At 35.5% G+C, this 12,018-nt stretch overlaps 1 protein-coding gene across 1 annotated transcript; it reads left to right on the top strand.

Annotated features, from left to right (window-relative positions):
* Positions 1-10,766: 10,766 nt before the first annotated feature.
* Positions 10,767-11,702, top strand: LOC104855367 (olfactory receptor 7G2-like). Its single transcript, XM_010614200.1, has one exon. The coding sequence runs from the start codon at positions 10,767-10,769 to the stop codon at positions 11,700-11,702; it is 936 nt and encodes a 311-aa protein (XP_010612502.1).
* The last annotated feature ends 316 nt before the right edge of the window (positions 11,703-12,018 follow it).

Here is a 12,018-nt window from a genome sequence, read left to right as displayed (position 1 = left end):
AAAAATCCTCAATAAGATACTCGCAAACAGCATATAGATGGGCATCTAGAAGATCATACACTCTGACCAATTGGATTCATTGCAGGGATGCAAGGATGGTTCAACATATGTAAATCAAGTTTCTAGCAAACATAATACACAGGGTCATGAAGAAGTTCATAAATCCTGACTGAGTTGGATTTATGCCAGAGTTGCAAGGATAGTTCAAAATAAATAAATCAATAAATGTAATACACTATATTAACTGAGTTAAGAATAAAACTGTATCTCAATTGAGGCAGAAAAAGCATTAGACAAAATCCAACACACATTCTTGATGAAAGCCCTGCAGAAAGTTGGAGAGATGGTCTTTATCTCAACCTGAAGAGGGCTATTTATGAAAAATCAACAATCAACATCATATTAAATGGTAACAAATGTATAATTTTCATGCTAAAAATCAGGAACAAGACAAGGATGCTCACTATCACCATTTCTGTTCAATTTAGTTTTGGAAATGTTAGCCACGGTTAGAAAAGAGAAAGAAATAAAAGTAATAAATATAGGAAAGGAAGAAGTTAAACTGTCATTATATACTGACAATATGACTTTATATAGAAGACCCAAAACATCCCATAAAATGAATTCTAGATTTAATTGGCAGATTCAGTAATGTACTGTATACAAGGTCAACACTAAAAAATCAATAGCTTACTTCTACAAATATAAGATTCACTGAGAGTGAAATTAGGTAAACAGTCCCATTCACAATCACATCTAAAAAATGAAATATCTAACAGTCAATCTAATACAGGAAAAAAATGAGAATGACAACCCTCTGAAAAAGCAATTGAAGAAGATATAAGAAAATGAAAAGACATCTTTTGTTCCTGGGTAGGAAGAATAAATATAGTGAAAATGGCCATATTTTCAAAACTGCTATACAGATTCAATGCAATCCCTATTGAAATTACAACTGTACATTTCACAGAAATAGAGAAAAAAACTCCAAAAAATCATTTGGAATCAGAAGAGACCTGGAAGAGCAAAATCAATTATAGGCACCAGAGCAGTGGGTATCGCAATCTCCAACTTGAAACTATAATGCAAAGCCATTGTGATAAAAACAGCATGTTACTGGCAATGAACCAGCCCTGATGATCAGTGGAAAAGATTAGAAAATTCAGAAACAACTCCAGACATACCCAGCTACCTCATTTTTGACAAAGGAGCCAACCATCCTCACTGGAGAAAAGATAGCCTCTTTAATAGATGTTCTTGGAAAATCTGGATTTCACCTTGCAAAAGATTAAAACTAGACCCATATCTTTCACCATAAACTAAAGTAAAATTGAAGTGGATTAAATAGAAAAAAACATTAAAACGGAAATACTAAGCTTGCTGGAAGATAAGTTAGATAGAGCTCTTGATGATATCAGCAAGGAAAAGCCTTAATGAACAAAACCCCTGTAACAGGGGGACTAACACAAAGAAACATCAAGCGTTATCTCATCTTGTTGTAAATCTTCTGCAGACCAAAATAAATCAAAGTACAGCTTAGAGAAAACTCAAAATGTAGGGAAAGCTTTAATAGCTATTTTTCATACAAACATCTATCTAGAATATGTAAAGATCTCAACAAATCAGACCCCCCCAATATAGAATTTCCTTATGCATCTTTTTTTTTTTTTTTTTTGGTACTGGGGATCAAACTCAGGCCCTTGGGCTTGCAAGGCAGGCTTCAGAATCATTGAGCCAAATCCCCAGTGAGACACCACAAATATAAATACCCAGTTCAGAAATAGGCATCTGAAATGAACAGACATTTCTTAGGCAAAGAAGTAAAAGCAGCAAATAAACCTATGAAGACATGTGCAACACCACTGATCATTCAAGAGATGCAGATGAAAATAACTCTGAAATTCCATCTCAGCCCAGAGAGAATGGCTGTTATTCAAAAATGATCATATAACAAATGCTGGCCAGGTTGTGGGGAGACAGGAACCCTTCTTCATTGTTTGTGGGAGTGCAGACTGGTGCAACCAGTGTGGCAATTAATATGGAGATACCTCTAGCAACTAGGATTAGCGGTCCCCTTTGATTCATATATTTCTCTCCCAGGTATCTTCCCAAAAGAATTAAAAGTATCATACTATAGCAATATTTGATCACCTATGCTTATAGAGGCATGGTTTGTAATATCTAAAATTTGGGAACAGCCCAATTTCTCATCAACTTGAGATAGGAATAATGAAGATTTTTTAAATATAAAATGGAGTAATACTCAGCCATAGAGAATGAGAAACTATAGGTATTTCTAGCTAAGTGGATGCACATTGAGGGCATACTCAAGTGAAATTAAGAGGGCACGCATATGTAAATACCAAATAGCTTCTCTGGTGTGAAAAACTAAAAGTGTAAATATATAGCAAAATGTATAATTGATATTGTTAATAGGAAGAAAAGGTCTAAAACAGTAGATGCAGTTGGAAGGGTAGGGCAAATGTACAAAGGGGAAACTATATTGAAAGGAAAAACATGAAAATGATGTCTTTGTAAACATGAAAGGATGGAGGGGGTAAATGGAGAGCTGGGGAATGGGGAAAAATAAGAATCAAGATAAATCATGTAAAGGTAAAATATCCCCAAAATGACTGTAACTGCATTGTTTAACTAAAATGTACCGATAAATTTAATAATTATAATAAATTAATGAATAAATAAATAAATGACCCAAAAGGAAAGAAAATATATTATTCTCATAAGTAGTCTTATCAAAAGTAAATCCACAGTAATAACAAGGTTTTTATTTTATTTTTTCTATTTTCAGGTAATGCACCTGTTGCTTAAGAATTCTCCACTGGCAGGGACAAGGGGAAAAAATGAGAATGAAGACCTGTCACGTAGAGGTACAAGATCCCAATAATGAATATAACTGTACTGTATGCCTATAATGTACCAATAAACTCAATTAAAAAAGAATACTCTACTGGTTTCATTTTATTTCCACTGCATATTTTCCACCATATCAATGAAGAACTTGTAAGCTCTCTCAGAGCTATCTCAGAATTCTTTCTTCTGGGATTGTCAGACGACCCAGAGCTGCAGCCCCTCATCTTCAGCCTCTTCCTGTCCCTGTACCTGGTCACAGTGCTTGGGGACCTGCTCATTATCCTGGCTGTCAGTTCTCACTCCCACTTTGACACCCCCATGAACTTCTTTTCCAATCTGTTCATCACTAACATCTATGTAAGAACAACTATAATTCCAAATATGCTAACAAACATCAAAACATTCAGACCACTACTTATAGAAGCCGCCTCACCCAGACTGGTTTTGTCTTATCTTTGGCATTCCTGAAAACGGTTATTCTCTCAGTGATGACATGACTGTTATGTGGCCATTTGCCACCCTTTAAAGCACACTGCCATCATGAATCCCCACCTCTGTGTCCTCCTTGTTGCATTCCCTGGTAGTTAGTGTGTTAGATGCACCTCTGCACAATCTGATGGTGCTACAGCTCTCCTTCAACACAGTCCTGGAAATCCCACATTTCTTCTGTGAACTTGCTCAGATCATCAAGCTTGCCTGTTTTAAAACTCTGCTTGACAACATCCTGATATATATCTTAGCTTGCATATTTTCTGGTGTTACTCTTTGTGGAATAATTTTCTCTTATTTTCCCATCACGTCTTCTATCTTGAGGATGCCATTCCCAGGAAAAAAAATAAAAGCCTTTCCCACATGTGGTTTTCATGTGTCTGTTGTCTTCTTGTTCTATGGAACAGCTTTTGGTGCTGTAGTAACTGACAGACCTAAGACTACAGTGGCTTCAGTGATGTTTTACTAAGTCCCTCAAATGTTGATTCCCTTTATTTACAGATTGACAAATCAGAACATGGCCGGGAGCCTTGAGGGATCTCATCTATAGAACAACTTCTCTCCCATGTGGTTTTATATGCTTTTGACTTGGGTATCTAGAGTAATTTTTACAGTTTAGATCTCAAATGTCCCACAGAAATCTCAGGTATGGAGAAGTTGATGGGATCATACTCTTCAAGGATTTACCCAGTGATACTTTTAGTAGTTCGCTGTGCTGTTAGGAGGTGGAATCTTGTAGGAGTGCTAGTGGGGGTATGACCTGGAAGGTTGCATTCATGTACCTGTTTTCTCCCTTCTCGCTCTGAATTCTGACCATCATGGCATGAACAACTTTCCAGTGCCAGGCCCTTTTATCATGCTGTGCTGTTTTTTTTTAATTTATTTTTTATTTTTTATTTTTTATTTTTTTTTGTACTTTAGATTTAACTCGGGTCCTTGCACTGGCAAGGCAAGCCACTGAACAACTGAGCTAAATCCCCAGCCCTGCTGTGCTGCTTTTTGAAGCCAAGAGATGGACAGAATTCACTAAACCATGAGTCAAAAAATATCTCTCTTCCTTCAAGTTCCAGGAGTTGATATTTTGCCCTGCCAATGAGAAAGTAACTCATATTTTAGGTAAGAGTGATAGAATGATTTGCATGTCAAAATGTGTCTTTCATCAAATTCTGAAATTACCAGATGATGTAAATGAAAAGTGCAGTTCGTCTTGGTTTGCTACTTTTTTGTTTTTGTCTGTGATATTTGACAAATGTCTTCCATTCTTAAACACAACTCCTTTGCTCAGGTGTAGATTCATACCCAGGTTAGCAGTTGCAGTTTTAATGAATACAGAAATTGGCTGCTATCAAGAAATCAAACAATAACAAAAGTTGGTAGGGTTGTGGGCAGAAAGGAACCTTTCTCCATTCTTGGGGGAAGTGCAGACTGGTGCAACCACTATGGAAATCAATATGGAGATACCTCAAAGAACTAGGATTAGAGGTTTCATTTGACCCAGACATCCCTCCGCTGGATATCCTTCAAAAAGAATTAAAAGAATCATATCACAGTGAAATATTTGCACCTATGTTTACAGCAGCACAGTTTGTAATAGCTAAAACTTGGAAACAGTCCATTTGCCCATCAGTTGGAAACTAGATAAAGAAGATGTTGTTTTTCTATAAAATGAAATACTACTCATCCATGAAGAATGAGAAATTAGATTCACTCGTAGGAAAATCGATCCATATTGAGGTTATACTCCCAATTAGAATAAATAAGTCACACATGTAAATAGCAAATAGTTTCTCTGGTTTGAATAAACTATAATAGTACACAAGATCCTAATGATATAATTGACAATGTGAAATAGGAAGAAAAGGGCTAAAGATGTAGGGAAAGTGGGAAGGGTAGGCGAAAGTTAAAAAGAGAATAGAAAAAAATATGAGAAAATGAAAAAATGGAAATAAAATATTTGTAAATGGGGAAGGGAGGAGAGGTAAAGGGAGCTTGGGGACAAGGGGAAAAACCAGAATCAAGACCTGTCACATAAAGGGACATGCTCCCAATAATGAATGTAACTGTATTGTATTCCTAAAATGTACCAATAAACTCAATAAAAAACCAAAATGTCTAAAAATATAGATATGAAGTCAGAAACATTAAATGTGATGAAAAGAATTCATTACAATCTTGAAGACAGAAGCATGGATATGGACTTCCTGAAAAGAATCTCAACTGCATGTAAATAATACCAAGTACCAACACTGTCTCCTCAGATAGGAGACTAATGTCTAGCATATATGAAAATCAAAAAGTATATTTAGATCCCTAAAAATAAAAGAATCAAAAATGAGCAATTTGATGTATAGACACTTTGTAGAAAATGAAATAAAAATGTTCTTGGGAAATGGAAATAAAAGTATCAAAATGAAAAAAGGGAACAAGGCAAAAAGAATGAAAGAGTAGAAGGAAAAATGGAAACAAGGTTTTGTAAATAAAGAGAACGGTTGAAGGGATGGAAGAGGTTGAGAAGTGGAATGGGGAAAAAAGAAGCATGATATATCATACACAGGTACAAATATGCTATGATGAGAGTTTCTATTTAGTATACCTAAAGGAACAAGTAAAATAATAAAAAAATAAGAAATACAAATATTCACTAAATACATAAATAAATCCTTAGCATCTTTGGCTATTAGAGAAATGCACATTAAAATGACACAGAAATTTTACTCATCTTCAGTAAAATGGCTAGCATCAAGGAGATAAATACTGATGCTATGGGAGAAAAGAACAGTGTTGGAAAAGTGAATTAGTACTAATACTATGAAAATGAGTGTGAAGATTAGATTTCTCAAAAATCCAAAAAACACAACTCCATTAGATGAGCTATGTCTCTCCTGGTTATCTTTCCAAAATAATTAAGGTCACCATATATGGTGATACCTGCATTCCCTTGTTTCCAGTAGCAAACCTCAGGGTTGCTCAGTCATGCAAATATCCTATATGCACATCAACATCTGCATTTATACAGAACATGTTGCTTTATATACAATGGAGTATTACTTGGTCTTAAGAAGAATACATTTATTTAATTTGTAGAAAAATTGTTAGACTCTGAATCCATAATGATAGCTGAAATAAGTCAGACACAAGGTTATATATTGCATGTCTTTTTCTGATATGAGAATCCCAAAGTATGAATGATATATAGATGAAATTAAAAGATAAATTTTATAAAATCAGGAGGTATACTTTTTAAAGATTTAAGAAGATATGGTTATGGGGGAGATGGGAGGAATGGGCAATAAAAAGTAGAAAGAAAATAGGTGTGATATGTGTATGTGTACAAATTTCTCATCGTGATAGTATATATTATGCATAACAAATATTGCAAATTTTAAAAAACAAATAAAAAGCAAAATAAAAGAACCATGTAAGAAAAAGGAAGGTAAAGTATGTGGAGATTGAATAGGGATTTGGCAAAGGAGTAACAGAGGAGCTCTTTGTAAAGAGATAGGACATGTCATGAAGGTATGATTTGTATACATACTATCAGAAGAAAGAACTACTATATACCTCAAAATTCTGATAAATATTAAGAAAAATTGTTACAGGAAAAATAAATGTCAATGACTTTTGATCATGTGATGTACAGTAGAATACAATCTCATACTAAATATGCATGATAAAGTTGTGTTTCTAGAATATGAAAAACAAGAATATTTCTTGGTGTCTGCAATTTTAGCATATCTATCTTACCTGTGTATATACTTAAATGCATATATGTGCTAAATTATATTTTTGTGACTGAAATTCACACCTATAGCTAAAATGGGCAGTGGGATTTGCTGGAGAAATTCTATGTTTATATATGCACGGTCCATGAAAGTGAGAGGAGTAGAAAAAAAGGAGATCTGTAGATGGAATATTCATTGCTTCAGGAGTCACAAAATCAGCAATTCTGAGTTCCTGACTTCTGCAGAGTTTAACTTCCATGCAATTACTTGGAGTATCAGGATAATAGGACTGTTTGGGTTTAATGAGGAGTTTTGGATATTGAATCCTGAGGGACAGAGAGTCTGCCAGGGAACATTTCACTGAAAAAGTGTGCCTACTCAGGAAGAAGAGTTACATCACCTCCCACAGAGGATCTGTTTGTTCTGAATTCATTAATTCAGTCCATGTGACCACCCTTTTCAAGACACGTCTTCCATAATCTTCAGGTGAGAGGCTGAGCAGCATTCTCACTGAAGGGAACAGGAAAGTGAAGTCCTTCAGTTAACCATCTGGACCTGCTGGCAGGCATTTTGTCACAATTTCATTCAGGGTAGGTAGTGAAGAAAATGCATGAATAAGGCAATGAGCAACTGGTCCTTCAAGAGCTTCTCGGGTGACTCTCACCTTGACATGTCTGTCACACTTTTACCAGTTTCTATCCTTCTTCCAGACTTTCTTTCTCTACATAGTAGTGGTGAGCATTTTCCTCCTGATCAGAAATAGGCTTGTCCTCAAATACATTGTCTCTCTAGGGGGCGTGGATTTAGCCCAGATGTTCCACCACCTGCGTCAAACATATCGTCTCTCACAAAATACTCCAAAATTTACTTCAATTCTTTGGTGAACATACATAAATTTCTAGAGCTTGTCTAACAAAGTACCATAGACTTGGTGGCTTAATAATAAGACATTTATTTTCTCGCATTTCTGGAAATGAGAATTTGTAAAACCAGAGTTTGAATGGGGTTGGATATTCCTCAGTACTGTCCTTGGCTCCTAGCTGGCTGTTTTCTTTCTGTCTTCCGCAGTCTTTCTTCTCTTCATTTTCATGTCCTAATTTATTCTTCATGTAAGGATCACCCACATCCTGGAATATGGCCCATTCTCGAACCCACATTTAAAACTAGTTACATTTTTAAATTAGGTTTATTGGTATAATTTATTTATACAGTACAGTTACATTAATCACTGGGATCTTGTACCTTTACATAACTTATCTTGGTTCGTGGTTTTTCCTCATTCCCCTCTCCACTCTTCATCCTCTCCACCTTTTATATTTACAAATATTTTGTCTTCATGTTTTTCTTTTTCTCTTATTTTTTCATTTCCCTTCTACAGTCTACACTATTGGGAGTTAAATTTGAATATATGAATTTTGAAGGTGATATAATTTAGTCCATAACCATCAGTTCATCTCATCTTCCTTTTGCTGGTTCAGTAGGTTTCAGTTTACACACAACTCTTATAAGGTGATAAGTGCAGATTTTCCTATTTGAAAAACTATGATATACATTTTGGGGGTATAATGTGTGTGTCACAATAGTATAATAATTTACTTGGGGAAGAAAAAATTTAAACTTTGAGCAAGAATACTAAGCGAGAGGCTTCAAATATGCCTTTATTATTTCTTGCACTAAAACATCTAAACATATATGCTAAAGAATCTAAAAATTTTACTGTTAGCCAGCTTCTGTACTTCTATTATGCATGCATGATCTGTAATGATGAAACACATACCTGTACATATTCAAAAATGCTTAACATTTTCTCATACACAATATGTTCCTTAGTTCAGGAATTCAAAATTTGGGGGATTCATGGCTCTCATTTATTTTTTATTTAATGCATTTTTCTTGCAACAGATTTATATATAAATGTATGTATTTAATAGTACTTTCTTCCTTTTTCTATGTAACCAAGACCCTTAGTAGTATTTTCAGTACAAGAAACTTTCTGTGTAATTTGCATTCAGTAAGCTGTTGATGTTCTTTATTTCATTTTACTGGACTCAACTGCATCATTGTATAACTTCTTTCTGAGAGGTGAAAAATGTCATGCATCTTTGCTCATGGGAAACACACACACACACACACACACACGCACTGCAAAGCTCAGTATGTGAGTCCCGCCTGCCCACACTTGTTGTCTGCTTTTGCTTTATTCTTTTCTACTCCCTGAAAATTTTCTTTTCAAATTTATTGAGTTATAATTGCATGAATAAAAGGGTCTATACTTAATATGTATGATGTGGTGGAGGGATAAATATAAATTATAAAGAGAACATCACATTATAGCTACGCAGCACATCCACCAGGCAGTTTCTATTAAACAAAGGATGCCCAACCTTCTCTTCCTGTTGAATATTTTTCATCATCACAAAGTAAATTTGGCAGCCTGAATTGAGTGTGTTATTCCAATATGAAACAAAATGATCACCGCTGCATCTCTCTTCCTAAGGAGATGGATATCTTTGTTCTTTAGGGACACAACTGTTAAAAGCCTTATGTTTCTATGTGTGTATTATCTTGCGAATCTCTATCTTTGGAACAACAACCAAAAAAAAAAAAAATTGTGCCACCATCAGTTTTCAAAAGAGCCCATGAATTTCCTCATTTTAAATACTATATTTTTTTTGGTGTCTTAAATTCTATTAATGACCTGGTCCCATGTATTTAAGGGAAGAAGTTCCCAGAGGGTTAGTCAGAATAAATCATCCATATCGTTACTCAGCTACTTTTATAGTTATTTACTAATGCAGATTGGTTTCATTTGTTTCTAACAGTGTCTTGCAAATACATAGGCAACATTTTCTAGTACTTGTTCACAGTCACCTGATGTATATTCTCCACTGATTACAATTAGCTTACTGAGTGGAAGTAAGCATGCTTAAATATTAATGGAACATTTGGAGCAGAAAAAGAAAGTATTAAAGTAATGAAATAAAGAAAATGATGACATTCAGGATCATTTAGGAATGCTAATGCTGCCCAATCAAGAGACATTAACAAAAACTTTTTCATAAAGTCAACTCATCAGTCAGACCGTTGGATCTCTGAATCAGTCTTTCTTAATCATTAAGTTCATACTTTGTGTCCATGACTTGTTCTCATAGGTAAACACCTTCATCTGTATGTTGCCAAGGCCTTTGAGTGATCTTGAGGCATACCAATATGGAAAAAATGGCTCAGAAGATGTACATGATAAGTCAAGCATTATACATTTTGTTTGAGGGTGTAAAAAAATTCTAAAGGACGTCCATGTCATATTATCTCACAGTATCAGAAAATGATACAGCATGAAAAAGTTTTAGAGTTCAATAAAGATATTGGAAGTCACAAGATATAAATCAAGAGGAATAGGAGAATATAAGTTAAGATTTGAAAATTTGTGTAGCTCAATAAAAGTAACAAAATATTTCTCTGTGTTAAAAATTTGTTTTTGAAACTTCAGAAGTATCAAATTCATCTGGAGTGTTTGCTAAGACAGATTGTTGGCCCTTACTCTCACATCTTGTCAAAGCAGGTCCAGAGCAGTTCCAAAATTTTTAATGTCTACTGTGTTTCCAGACTCTGTCCCTTTTGCTTGTATAAAAAGTTTGTTTTATTTTGTTTTCACTTTTGTTTTCCATCAGATTCATCAGGAATATGCAAGCTATAAATCAAACAGCTGTTTCAAAATTTTTTCTCCTGGAACTGACAGATGATCCAGAACTGCTGTTCCTCATCTTCTACCTGTTCCTGTCCATGTACCTAGTCACTATGATTGGGAATCTGCTCATCATCCTGGCTGTCAGCTCTGACTCCCACCTCCACACCCCCATGTACTTTTTCCTCTCTAATCTGTCCTTCAGTGACAACTGTTTGATCACATGCACTGTCCCAAAGATGCTGGCGAACACTGTAGCACAGGATTGGAGCATCTTCTACACAGGCTGCCTCTCCCAGGTCTGCTCTGTCTTAGTTTTTGGTGGTTTAGAAAGTTTTCTCCTCACAGTGATGGCCTATGACCGCTATGTGGCGATTTGTCACCCTCTCAGGTACACAACAATCATGAATGCTCAATTCTGTGTCCTGCTAGTATTTTTCTCCCTGTTTATTAGCACTGTGCAAGCCCTGCTCCACACTCTGATGGTGCTGCACCTGTCCTTCTGCACAGACCTTGAGATCCCACACTTTTTCTGTGAGCTTGCTCAGGTCATCAAGCTCGCCTGTTCTGAAACCCTCAGCAATAACATTCTAATATATTTGGTGGGTGGCCTCTTTGGTGGTGTTCCTCTCTCAGGAATCATTATCTCTTATATTCCCTTTATGTCCTCAGTCTTGAAAATGCCATCAAGAGGAAAGTATAAAGCCCTTTCCACCTGTGGGTCTCATCTGTGTGTTTTTTCATTGTTCTATGGGACGGGTCTTGGGGTCTCCATCAGCTCTGTAGTTACAGATTCAACAAGGAATACTGCAGTGGCTTCAGTGATGTATTCTGTGGCCACTCAGATGCTAAACCCTTTTATCTACACTCTGAGGAACAGGGAGATGAAGGAAGCCATGAAGAGACTCAATTTTATGTTACCTTCTTTTCTGTAATGTATCATTTGTTTCACTTTCAGGTTTCCAGAGCAAGTCAAACAAACAGGATTTGGGGGGAGTCAGAAAGCCTGATCCTTTCCTTTCCATAGGACAATATTCTACCATGATTGTATAACATAATGTCAAATGGATTTGAACCTGCCTTGCAACCTGATGTTGTTTTTGCTTCACTCTCTAAACTTGGCATGTGATTTTAATTCTCTAAACATAATTTGTTTTCTTAAGTTCCATTGACATAGAGCCTGAAACAAAAGCACTATTATTATTATTATTATTATTATTATTATTATTGTATCAGGGATAGAACTCGGGT

Source organism: Fukomys damarensis, unplaced genomic scaffold, assembly GCF_012274545.1.
Source record: "Fukomys damarensis isolate Sample0158 unplaced genomic scaffold, DMR_v1.0_HiC HiC_scaffold_37, whole genome shotgun sequence".
NCBI lineage: Eukaryota > Metazoa > Chordata > Mammalia > Rodentia > Bathyergidae > Fukomys > Fukomys damarensis.
Note: the sequence above shows the minus strand (reverse complement) of the source record. Positions and strands in the feature narration are given on the sequence as shown.

What these genes read in the sequence shown, in the direction of transcription:
- LOC104855367 (XM_010614200.1), top strand. Translation starts at nt 10,767, where the DNA reads ATGCAAGCTATAAATCAAACAGCTGTTTCAAAATTTTTTCTCCTGGAA.